The sequence below is a fragment of the Heterodontus francisci genome, chromosome 1, assembly GCF_036365525.1.
Source record: "Heterodontus francisci isolate sHetFra1 chromosome 1, sHetFra1.hap1, whole genome shotgun sequence".
Lineage (NCBI taxonomy): Eukaryota > Metazoa > Chordata > Chondrichthyes > Heterodontiformes > Heterodontidae > Heterodontus > Heterodontus francisci.
The window spans coordinates 218393065-218406462 of NC_090371.1; the positions used below are offsets into that span (position 1 = coordinate 218393065).

Below are 13398 nucleotides of genomic sequence, written 5' to 3' on the forward strand. Positions count from 1 at the left end.
CACATCAGCAAACTTGTTTGCACACATTACAGGGGAAGTAATCATAGCACATAGACTGCATTTTAAAAAAAATGTTTAAATTTTAAAAGATTCCAATATTCACAATTCTTTGCCAGTGGAACAAGTGAATGCAACAAAGACTGATATCTTCAATGATACTGAAAGACTATTGCATTTAAATTATTTTTAAAAGAATAATACCGAGCATTTTGGAAATGGCTACTTCTAAAATTCTACTCATTTAGCAAGGTGATCATGATCCCATAGTGATATGCAAGTTGTTAGTTTATATGTAATATTTTTGACCTTTGAAGGACAGAGATACTGGTCTGAAACAGCATTTAGTCAGTTTTCAAAACTGATATTTTAGGGCTAATTTTTCCCTGCCCAGCTGATGGATACCAGGCAGTTGGGCAGTTAAAATCAGTAGAGAGAGTTAGCTGCCGATGTACTGCTGTCTTTACTTGGGTTGTTTTGATTTTAGCCTGCTCTACTGAGCAGCCAGCATTGAGGGGAGGTTATCCCGTCATCCCCATTGTGCCTCTGCTTGGCATGCCTAATGATGCAGGGAGAGATGCAATAATCTCATTGTTATTTTTAAAAGAAGCTTGCCACCCACTTGCACTCATCTAGAGTTAAGCTTCATTCTTACTGCTTCGAGTAATACACTGGTCCCTACTGAGCCAGGCAAGCAGGAACTGCCAGTGTAGGGAATCTATGCGTCCAGGGCCGTTGGCCTTGTAAAGGGTGGGCAGAGATTCTGCTTTTGTAAGGCTGACTGGGAAATCCCAGAATCGATGTATAAGTTCCTTTGAAGCTCTTTAGTAATATTCCTGTAAGTTCTTCTATCATTCTCTCTTACTTTAGATTTTAGTTCTGCTTCAGCATCTTCATTTGTCTTTATAATCCACCTTGATCCACTTTACTATTTGGATATTATACCAAGAGCTCTCCACCATAGGGTTATGTCATTCTGGGGTCAGTTTTCCTATGCACCGTCTCAGTGGTAACCAGGGTGGAACAGATTGCCCACCTGTTGCAGAATCTACCCAATTTTCATTCTTCTGACTTCAATGGATTACTACCCGGGGGGTGAAAATAAAAATTTACCACTTGGCTTTAAGCTCATGAATTTATATTATACAATTCTATGGATCAAGTTGTTCATTTAATGTTTTGAATTTGCTGTGATAAGCATTGTACAATTACGGATATTCTTATTAATTGTGATTTGTATCCAGGCATTTTGCCCACAGGACCAGTCTCTTTCATATGTGCAGTGGGGGGCATTGGGTCAACATTTTAAATAGCCTCTGACAATGCCTTTCAATACTGTTCCCCACTAATCCCAGGTCCCTAAGAATACTGCCATGAGATAGTGACAGTCAGTTATTCTGTGCTGAGGAAATTGATCATAGGCAGGTTGAAGGAGTACCTGAAGGATTCATACCTGGGACTATTTGGTTAGAAAGTAACTGTTGAACCAAATGTTATTAAACTATAATATTCATATTGATTGTAAATCACTTGCTGTTCTCCATGAAATATCTAACCAAGGCTACTCTATAGTATGGTAACCAGCATTTAACCACATGGTTAATGGTTTTTTTAATGATGTCTCATTGAATCTTTCTCTTAGAATCTGCCACTGTGAAGGAGATGATGATAGTCCACTCATCACGCCTTGCCGTTGCACTGGGACGTTACGTTTCGTACACCAGGCCTGTCTACACCAGTGGATCAAGAGCTCTGACACACGCTGCTGTGAACTTTGTAAATACGACTTCATAATGGAGACAAAACTCAAACCGTTGCGTAAGGTACACCCTCCTCAAATGATCCACCATGTTTCCTTTGTAGAACTGACGAGTTTGCCACAAGATTTGTATCTAAAAGGGAAATCCATTCTGATTTCATTGCAGGTCATAGACAAATCACAAAGCTAGTCAAAGCAACCCAACCTAAAATTCTTACTGGGTCCTTATAAAGGATATTTACTACCTGTATTATACAAATAGCTTTACTTTGATAAGTTAGACAATGTACTTAATTTTAAGCACCTACTGGTTGCGTTTGGTTCTGCTCAACTTGAGAGTATCTCATTTTTTGCAATAGCAGAGGGAATATTTTCAGTCGGGGCTGCTTTTCACCTTATGCCATCATCTGATATTTTCATCTGAAGCTACATGATTCTTCAAAGATTCAACTCAGTTGCCATGAGCCTGCAGGCAGTAACTCACTCGATTAATAGCCAGATCACATCTTGAAGGCCATTGGCTAACCAGTCACTCAATCTGTCTATGGTTTGGGTCATAGCAATTGTCAGCCCAAGGCAACTGAAGTAATCCTATACAATGCATTGGTCCAACATACTGTGCATCTTGTATTTCTATCATTGTGGTTCAGAAGAATGGACATTATGAACTCTCCATATTTAGAGTTAAGTTCAGAGTTAACTTTTTAAACCAATTAAAGGTGATTTGGCTGAGTCTCCAGTTCCACAATAAATTCTTTTGGCTAGGGTAAATTAGTATATAACGTTTAATCAAACGTAATGAACCTCTGCAGAATAGTGCAGTTTTGTAGCCTGAAGTTAACCTACAGTCATAAATGGTGTTTTTCTGTTCAATTAGATAAGCACAGTACCTACCGGATCAAAGTTGGCAATTCGCCCACAGCTATGACCATTTAAATTGTTGTAATTAACAAATGTCCAACTCAAATAGCCTGAGATGTAAGAGATGCCTATCTTGACAGTACATTCGTTCAGGTGGAGAAATGTATCTCTCCACGGAACACTTGTGATATTTTGCCACCAGAGCTGCATATCAATTATTTATCTAAGGATTCAGGATCAGTTGCACTTAGTGATAATATGTAGCTCAGGTTTCCAGCCAGGGGTTTAGCTTCATTTCAAGTTCATTTGGGGAATGAATTTTTGCCCCTCTCAAAACTATTTTATTACATTTGCTGGGAAACAAATGTGGATCCAAAGTGCTCCCCATTATTAGTGTGTAAATAAATAACAGTTAGTGGCAAGGAAGAGATACGTCATATGTTACGAATCTCTACAAGTTACTGGACAATTTCAGGATCTCACTGTCTGAAATGTAGTAAACAATGAGGAGGATAATAACATACTTCAAAAGGACATAGAGCTGGTGAAATGGGCAGACATATGGCAGATGAAATTCTGGTAGGAAGAATAGGAAAATCAATAGGGGGATTTTATGCTCTCCCCCGCGACGAGATTGGAGGGGGGGAGAGCATTTAATCGGATGGGGTGGTGGTGGCCACCTTCGCCCCTCCATCCCAATTAAGTCCATGGCAGGAAGACCCGCCACCGATTGAGGTCCTTAAGTAGGCAATTAATGCCTAATTAAAGGCCTCATCCTGCCGCCGCCAGTATTAGCCCAGTGGCAGGGGCGGCCTGTTGCCATGCATGTAGCACATCAAGCAAACCCGTGCAGGATGCTTGCTGGCTCTGGGTGGGTCCCTCGTTAAAAATCACCTAGTGCCTGATCCAGGGACCTGGCATCGGGAAGTGGGGGGGGGGGGGGGGTGCTGCTGAGAGCCATGCCCCCTCCCCACCTTTGCTGCTGACCAACCTCCCCCCCCCACAACCCCTCCTCCCCTATGACCCCCACCCTGCGAAACCCCTCCTGCCATAACTCACCTGTGGCCCAGGTCCCTTAACGATCCTTGGCCACTGGTGGGTGCTCTACCAGCAGAAGCCATCGCCTCCGTGGTGGCACTGCTCAGTAAAAGAGCTGCAGGCCTTAGATTGGCCGGCAGCTCTCAACGGGCAGGGCTTCTCTTGCCGCAGTCTTTAATCCTGGGGCAGGCCTGCTTCTATCCACTTAAGTGCTTAATTGGGACGTAATGTGGTGAGCCTTCCCCAGAGGAGATGACGCGGGACTCTTGCCAGCTCTTCTGTGGGTGGCCATGTCCCCCGTCGCCTACATAAAATCCCCCCCAATATAAACTGTAGAGGACAATTTTAAAGGGGGTACAGGAACAGAGAGACATAGGGGTTTAGGCACACAAATCTTTGAAGGTGGCTGAACAAGTCGAGAAGGTTGTTGAAAAGCACATGGAATGTATGGCTTTATTAATAGAGGCATAAAGTAGAAAAGCAAGAAAGTTATGCTAAACCTTTATAAATCAATGGGTAGGCCCCAGCTCGAGTATTGCAGCCAATTCTGGGCCCTTTAGGAAGGATATCAAGTCCTTAGAAATGAGACAGTGGAGGTTTACTAGAATAGTACTCGGGATGAGGGTTTTCATTTAAGTGGACAGATGACAGATCCTGGGATTTTTTTTCTTAGAGCAGAAAATGTTAAAGGGAGATTTAATAAAATCATGAAAAAGTTTTGATAGAGTAAATTAGAAGAAATGTTGGTACCAGAAGACACAGATTTAAGATAATTAGAAAAAGAACCAAATGTGAGATAAGGGGAAATGTTTTCATGCAGTGAGTTGTTATGATCTGCAATGGGTTGCCTGAAAGAGTGGTGGAAGGAGATTCAGTAGGAGCTTTGATAGAGAATTGGATAAATACTTGAAGGGGAAAAGTTTGCATGGCTATGAGAAAAGGGCAGGGGAATGGAACTAATTGGGTAGCTCTACCAAAAAGCCGGAGAATGCATGATGGACTGAATGTCCTCATTCCGTGTGGTATCATTCTACGATTCTAACCTCCCTAGGAGCTTCAATGCATTACTGCATTTGTACACTAAATATGAATTGAACTTGCTGCAGAAAATTAGGGCTGGTATTTCACGATGTAGGGCTCTTTTAATGATGAGATTTATGTTGCTGCAATGCCACTTAACATTGGAGACCCAGAAATGGAACAATTTAAACGGTGGAGTTTAGTCCTGCAGGTAGTAAATTATTCCCTAGAATTTTTTTTCCTTGCTTTTCTATTCTGTCTCTTTTCTTAATCCAATCTTTTTTTCCTCTTTATTTGTCTTTCTGTATCTGATTTGACCCCAATTCATCCTAATTTCTTTTGTTCCTTTCTCTATCCCTAACTCTCATTGGTTAAGGAGATAGACTGTTAGTTCTGTCATTCACTATGGTCCCAGATGCCCTGTTGACCTCGTCATCCCATTCTCAGCTCACTTCCAGCAATTTGCAGTTCAAAGATAATTGCAGCTGAAGGGTGAGGAGCATAGGCTACCGGATGCCTCACACCAGCACATTCTGGGCCAGCTATGGGGAGATGGTGGTGTTGTGGTAATGTCACTGAACTAGTAATTCAAAGGTCCAGGCTAATTCCCTTGAGATATGGGTTCAAATCCTACCACGGCAGCTGGTGGAATTTAAATTTAGTTAATTAATAAATTCAATTAATTATTTTTTTTTAAATCTGGAATTCTCAGTAATGGTACCATGAAACTATCATTGATTGTTGTAAAACCCATCTGGTTTACTACTGTCCTTCAGGGAAGGAAATCTGCCGTCCTTACCTGGTCTGGCCTACATGTGACTCCAGACCCACAGCAATGTGATTGACTCTTAAGTGACCTAGCAAGCCACTTAGTTTAAGGGCAATTAAGAATGGGCAACAAATACTGGCCTTGTTAGCGATGCCCACATCCCATGACAGAATTTTAAAAATGCTCTAACAAAAGGTCATCGACCTGAAACATTGGCTGGATTTTATTCCGGCAACAGGGGAGCCAATGGTGGGCCATAAGGTGGCGGGGGAGAACCCACTTCTCTGCTATTTAATGCCAGGCAGCCAAATAGTTGACTGCATTCGGAAATGCTATTCCTTTAAGGAACGAGCACCTGCCTCCAGAGCTGCTGGCCAGTCAGAAGGCTGGCAGCTCTGCATTATCAGCAGCTCGACTGGGAGCGGTGGCCACTGTCGGTACTGCAGGAGGCCCTGCAGTGCCGAAGAAGGAGGTGAACTCAGGACAGGTAAGTGGGCCCATTCACGCAGGCCCTGGCGACGTGGTGGGGTGGAGATTCCCGGGGAGACAGCAATAGGTGCCCTCCAGGGATTCTGGATTGCCACCAAAGGAGAGACCCCACTAGGAGGCTGCCAGCATCTCCACACGGCGGTGGGCCCCATCACATTCAATAAAATTGAAATGGAGACAGGAAGAGGCCCTAGGGCAGGAAGGCCGTCCAGTCCAACATGTCTATTTTATCTATTTTTCTTGGTTTAAGTTTTCTTTTTATGGGGTGGAGGGTGAATTTTGTCTGGGTTCTGACAAGGTATTAGACCAACAAACATAGTAAATTAAAATAATCTCAAGGCCCATCTGACTCAATTTTTGAACAGACCCCTAAATGGTTGTAGGATCCCAACACAATTTTCAGATACCAATGGACAGAGTGTGTGACCCGCTTGTACCACCCAATGCCATTGGACATTGGTGGCCAAACCATTAGTCCTTAAAAGGCCACTAGAGACTGCTCTGGAGCAGCACGGGCAGGATTTCCAATTTATCTTTGTGAGGCCAGGAGCAGCACGAATACTTCCATGCTCAGATTTCCTCTCCACCTCCCTTTTAAGTTTGCAGTTCCAGCTTGCCTCTACAGAGGAACCGCTGGATTTCCAACTTACATTCCAACCCCCGCCCCCTCCCCATGCCTTTTGAGAATGAACAGAAGTTTGAAAAATGTCAATCTTCATTTTTAACTGTATTTTGCTGTCTGATTGGGGTGTTTTGTAGGTTTGAGGTCCTTAATTCTTTTAATAGTTTATGGAACAATGCAGGACCTGCTTGTTGTAGCTTCAGTTTAAAAGCAGCTCTGAGAAGAACAGCTTCAGTGTGAAGAGCTACTGCTGTGCTCCCTTCATTTCAAAACTGTCATGCAATTTTGACACAGACTGCTTAGTTTTGTTTTGCAGATCAGACATTAACGAGTTACATCACAAGTTATTTTGATACTCTAAAATACCACTTTGTCATTCTGTAGCCTGTCATCCAATGGAGGGCACAGTAGCTTGACTGTGATCTTTGTATTGAAAACAGGAATTCCTTAGGCATGCTTCTGTTGGTATGTGCATGAAAACACTGCCCTCTTGTGTATAATGTTCATAGCAATAAATATATCAGAAGGGAAAGAGCTTGCAGAGAAGAATTTCACCATGTGATCGGCTTAGAGGTGGGGAGGGGCCAGTAAAATAGTGGGGAACTGCATTGGGATGGCTCCCTGATGCATTTCCGCCACCAGGGAAATTTCCCAGTGGCGGGCTAGGATCCAGTTGGGCTGCCTGCCACATAGAAGAGGGCAACCAATTTAAATAATTAAGGCCCCTATTAAGGGAGATTTCTCGGGGCCGCCGGTAGTTTCTGGCAGTGAAGCAGCATCCCCCCCCCTCCCCCGCGCCTTGCCGCATGTGGAGGCTGTCACCTTCATGGAGGCTGCCTCCCTGCATCAGCCCAGGGGGCCATTGGAACAGTGACTCCATGCCCTAAAGACAGGGCCGTGGGAGGGAAGTCATTCTCCTGCAGCCCTGATGCTTCTTCCAGATAAATTTCCCCTCATTCGTGCAGGGCCATCCCCTGCGGCCATCCAGAATATTAAATTCTCAGAGGGCACCTCTATTTTGAGGTGCACTCAAGTTCTCCAAGCTGCCTCAGCAGTGCCCATCTCTCTCGGTGGCTTCAGAACTGCCGGACCTCTGATTCCACATCCCGCCTGGACAGTGAGCTCGGAGGCAGCCAATTAGGAGGCTGCTTCTGGGAATATTGCTGAGCCGGTCCAGCTGCCTGAAGGTGCTGGCTCAGGACTCCCATTTGATCCTAACATTGGGGTCCCGAAGCCTGCAATTCCAGCCCACAATCTCTGGGATAGACATCCCCTAAGATTTCTTTGTGGGCCTGAAATGGCACCACTGCCCAAACAAATGTCCCAAGGTTGTCCTGAGATTGGGCCTCATTCCCATTAATTGCGTGAGCTGCGGCTTGTTGTGCCCATTTGTAAAGATTTATCCTCGGCCTCCTGCCTCAATGGCAGGGAATGGTGTTGCGATTAGAAATGGCAGTGAAGTCAAGTACTTTTGGGGGCCTGTTGTGTTTCGGAGCTTTAGGCTTATACATGTCCTTATGTGTTTCTCAGGATTTGATTTAACTGTAAGAAGTGCACTTGGTACTGTTATAGCTTAAGCAGGATGAGCAATTTGCTACAAAGTCATAGAATCATAAAAACTTACAGCACAGAAGGAGGCCTATCAAGCCTGTGCTGACCTTTTGAAAGAGCAGTCGGGCTTAGTCCCACATTCCCACTTTTTGTCCATAACCTAGTAAGTTCCTCATCCCCACGTACCTGTTCAACTCCCTTTTAAAATTATTTATGAAATAAGCTTTCACCAACCTTTTTAAGTTGAGCATTTCAGATCCCAACCACAATCTAAATAAAAACATCTCTCCTAATGTCCTCTCTCGATCTTTTGCCAGTGATTTTAAATCCATGGTCTCTGGTTATTGACGTCTTGCCAGAGGGAATCATTTTCCTCTATATACTCTTCAAAACCTCTCATCATCTTGAAAACCTCTATTTGGTCACTTCTTAACCTTCTCTGTTCCAAGGAGAACAGTCCTAACTTTTCCAAACTCTCTTCTAACTGAAGTCCCTCATCTCTTATAACTTTGTGGTCAATTTACTCTGTACCCTCTGTAAGTGAGAAATACTCTGATTTAGCTGGAACCATGACATTGTGCTTGTGCTAATTTTTTTTAGAATTCTCTGTACCCAGATGATTCTCTTTCAGCAGAAGAGCTTTTTGGATTTCCTAGTCCCTTTGTACATTTACTGTACTCGTATTTCAGTGTTCACATTTCAGGACAACAATCTCTGTTTGTATTTCTGTTCTTGTTCCTTTGAGGATCTTGTTCTGTAATGGTTTGGGGTATAATTGCCACAGCTCTTTCTCCAGATCTTCTGCCGTAACTTTGACTGAAGATTGGTGGAAATGATGAAAAGAAAGACTTGCATTTATATAGCGTCTTTCTTGGCCTCAGGACATTCCAAAGCACTTTGCAGCCAATGGAGTACCTTTTTTGAAGTGGAGTCACTGTTGTAATCTAGGGAATGCAGCAGCCAGTTTGCACACAGCAGCCCCCACAAACAGCAATGAGTTAATGGACAGAGGCTAGGAATCCTGAGGCGAGTAACTCACCTCCTGACTCCCCAAAGCCTGTCCACCATCTACAAGGCACAAGTCAGGAGTGTGATAGAATACTCTCCACTTGCCTGGATGGGTGCAGCTCCAACAACACTCAAGAAGCTCGACACCATCCAGGACAAAGCAGCCCGCTTGATTAGCACCCCATCTACAAACATTCACTCCCTCCACCACTGACGCACAGTGGCAGCAGTGTGTACCATCTACAAGATGCACTGCAGCAATGCACCAAGGCTCCTTAGACAGCACCTTCAAAACCCCGCGACCTCTACCAACTAGAAGGACAAGGGCAGCAAATGCATTGGAACACCACCACCTGCAAGTTCTCCTTCAAGTCACACACCATCCTGACTTGGAACTATATCGCCGTTCCTTCACTGTCGCTGGGTCAAAATCCTGGAACTTCCTTCCTAACAGCACTGTGGGTATACCTAATCCAAATGGACTGCAGCGGTTCAAGAAGGCAGCTCACCACCACCTTCTCAAGGGCATTTAGGGATGGGTAATAAATGCTGTCCTGGCCAGCAACACCCACATCTCATGAATGAATAAAATAAATGTATCTTTGAGGTACTGGTTAAAAAATGAACATTGGCCATGATGCCTCTTCTTCGAAATAGTGCCATGGGATCTTATACATTCACCAGAGAGGGCAGATGGGGCCTCGGTCAGCCAAACGACAGCACCTCCAAATAGTGCAACACCCCCTCAGTACTGCATTAGAGTGTCAGCCTAGATTTTACGCTCAGGTCTTTGGATTGTGAATTGAACCAACAACCATCTGATTCAGAGGCAGGAGTGCTACCACTGAGCCAAAGCTGATGGAGAAATAACATACACGACTATTTCTGCCACTCCTCAGATACTGAAGCGGTCTGTGTAGAAATGCAGCAATATTCAGGCTTGGGCTGATAAGTGGCAAGTAACATTCGAGCCACACAATTGCCAGGCAATGACCATCTCCAACTAGAGAGGATCTAACCATCTCCCCTTGACATTCAATGGCATTACCATCGCTGAATCCCCCACTATCAACATCCTAGGGGCTACCATTAACCAGAAACTGAACTGGAGTAGCCATATAAATACCGTGGCTACAAGAGCAGGTCAGAGGCTAGGAATCCTGCGGCGAGTAACTCATCTCCTGACTCCCCAAAGCCTGTCCACCATCTACAAGGCACAAGTCAGGAGTGTGATGGAATACTCTCCACTTGCCTGGATGGGTGCAGCTCCAACAACACTCAAGAAGCTCGACACCATCCAGGACAAAGCAGCCCACTTAATTGGCACCCCATCTACAAATATTCACTCCCTCCACCACTGACGCACAGTGGCAGCAGTGTGTACCATCTACAAGATGCACTGCAGCAATGCACAAAGGCTCCTTTGACAGCACCTTCCAAACCCATGATCTCTACCACCTAGAAGGACAAGGGCAGCAGATGCATGAGAACACCACCACCTGCAAGTTCCCCTCCAAACCACACACCATCCTGACTTGGAACTATATCGCCATTCCTTCACTGTCGCTGGGTCAAAATCCTGGAACTCCCTTCCTAACAGCACTGTTGGTGTACCTACCTCACATGGACTACAGCAGTTCAAGAAGGCAGCTCACCACCACCTTATCAAGGGCAGTTAAGGATGGGCAATAAATGCTGGCCTGGCAAGTGACGCCCACATCCCATGAACGAATAAAAATAAATTTCTTCAGAGTCTCTGCCGATCTTCCACCCAAATTACAGCATGGGATCAGGAGAACTCCGTAGAAACTCTGAGTGTTTAATGTCACCATTGGGTCAGATCCTGACACGACCATGCCAATGTCAGCTTTAAAATACACCAGCAATATGCATAAGTTCACCCGGTGCTTGTGAAACTCTCAGGTCCTATTTCTGTAGTCTTCTTCATCTTTCTTTGTATCTGCAAAGAACACACATTCAAATATTTCACAAACATAGCAATTCCTGGGGTCCATGCCATCACTCCTGGTACGGTCGTATACAATTTAACTGAAGCTTACAAATCGAAGACATTGTTTAACAGTTCTTTCTCGATCTGTGCCAACAGCATGCCCAGTATATAATGTGTTGCCACCAATGATCACAGTTTTGCAGCAGCGCAGCTCCTGATACTGTGGAGCAGTAGATCAATTTTTTATCAATTTTAAAGGTTTTTACATCTTCAGAACTAGTTCCAGCGTAAGCAGTCTGTTTCCTCATATTTCATCCTGTTTATGATTCTAGCTCTGTTCAGTCGTCTTTTCTCAGAGGTGTCACTTTTTCTGATGTGAATTTACCCTGCAGATCTTTCTTGCAGTATGTGACATGCTCAACAGCTGCAACTTCCATACTGTCACCAACAAACCAGCTCGGTGGGCTTGATATTAACTGGGGTTGTGGGGGGGTTGTTCAGCGAGAGCAGCAGGGAAACCCCCATGGGGAGTTCAGCCATTTTATCTCCCAAGCAGGAGAGTCCCCTGCCCAAACCTGGAGGGAGCACAGCAAAGGGGACTGGTGGAAGAGGGGCTCCAATCAGGAGGGGCTCCCAAGGACACGAAGGGGTCTAAAGGAATAATCCACAGCACAAAGCTAGTGGTAGGGAGGTGGATTTGGCAGCAGACGCCACTGCTGGGAGGAAGAGGCAAGGCTAGGGCTTTGAAGGCCCAAAGATTTCTTGCTGGGTCCATGTGTGAAATAAAAATAGAAAGTGCTGGAAATACCCAGCAGGTCTGGCAACATCTGTGGAGCGAGAAACAGAATTAACCCTTCAGGTCTGGGACCTTGCCTGCACCACCTGCCACACAAGGATTAGACAGGACTGTTCAAATTTTAAACTTAGCTTGGCTTCTCCTGTCCACTCCGCTACTCCCACCGTGCTGTCCACTCCGCTACTCCCACCATGCTTCTGTCCACTCCGCTACTACCGCCATACGTTTATCCACTCCGCCACTCCCAACGTGCTTCTGTCCACTCCGACACTCCCACCGTGCTTCTGTCCACTCCGCCACTCCCGCCGTACGTTTGTCCACTCCGCCACTCCCACTGTGCTTCTGTCCACTCCGCTACTCCCGCCACACGTTTGTTCACTCCGCCACTCCTGCTGTGCGTTTGTCCACTTCACCACTCCCACCGTGCTTCTGTCCACTCCGCCACTCCCGCTGTACGTTTGTCCACTTCACCATTCCCACCGTGCTGTTCACTCCGCCACTCCTACCGTGCTTCTGTCCACTCCGCTACTCCTGACGTACGTTTGTCCACTCCGCCACTCCCACCGTGCTTCTGTCCACTCCGCTACTCCCGACGTACGTTTGTCCACTCCGCCACTCCCACCATGCTTCTGCCCACTCCGCTATTCCCCACGTACGTTTGTCCACTCCACCACTCCCACCATGCTTCTGCCCACTCCGCTACTCCCCACGTACGGTTGTCCACTCCGCCACTCCCACCGTGCTTCCGTCCACTCCGCCACTCCCACCGTGCTTCCGTCCACTACACCACTCCCACCATGCTTCTGTCCACTCTGCTACTCCCGACGTACGTTTGTCCACACTGCCACTCCCACTGTGCTTCTGTCCACTCCGCCACTCCCACCGTGCTTCCGTCCACTCCGCCACTCCCACCGTGCTTCCGTCCACTCTGCCACTCCCACTGTGCTTCCATCCACTCTGCCACTCCCACTGTGCTTCTGTCCACTCCGCCACTCCCACCATGCTTCTGTCCACTCTGCTACTCCCGACGTACGTTTGTCCACTCTGCCACTCCCACTGTGCTTCTGTCCACTCCGCCACTCCCACCGTGCTTCCGTCCACTCCGCCACTCCCACCGTGCTTCCGTCCACTCCGCCACTCCCACTGTGCTTCTGTCCACTCTGCCACTCCCACTGTGCTTCCATCCACTCTGCCACTCCCACTGTGCTTCTGTCCACTCCGCCACTCCCACCATGCTTCTGTCCACTCTGCTACTCCCGACGTACGTTTGTCCACTCTGCCACTCCCACTGTGCTTCCGTCCACTCCGCCACTCCCACCGTGCTTCCGTCCACTCCGCTACTCCCGACGTACGTTTGTCCACTGTGCCACTCCCACCGTGCTTCCATCCACTCTGCCACTCCCACTGTGCTTCTGTCCACTCTGCCACTCCCACTGTGCTTCCATCCACTCTGCCACTCCCACTGTGCTTCTGTCCACTCTGCCACTCCCACCATGCTTTTGTCCACTCTGCCACTCCCACCGTGCTTCCGTCCACC

General features: G+C 46.4%; 1 protein-coding gene across 2 annotated transcripts in view; it reads left to right on the forward strand.

Moving 5' to 3' along the window:
- Positions 1-13398, forward strand: part of LOC137355604 (E3 ubiquitin-protein ligase MARCHF1-like) — a 217708-nt gene that overhangs the window by 171823 nt on the left and 32487 nt on the right. For both annotated transcript variants that reach the window (XM_068020961.1, XM_068021042.1), the window contains exon 4: positions 1640-1820. In XM_068020961.1, the coding sequence (XP_067877062.1) occupies positions 1640-1820 (181 nt within the window). The remainder of the gene's footprint in view (positions 1-1639; positions 1821-13398) is intronic.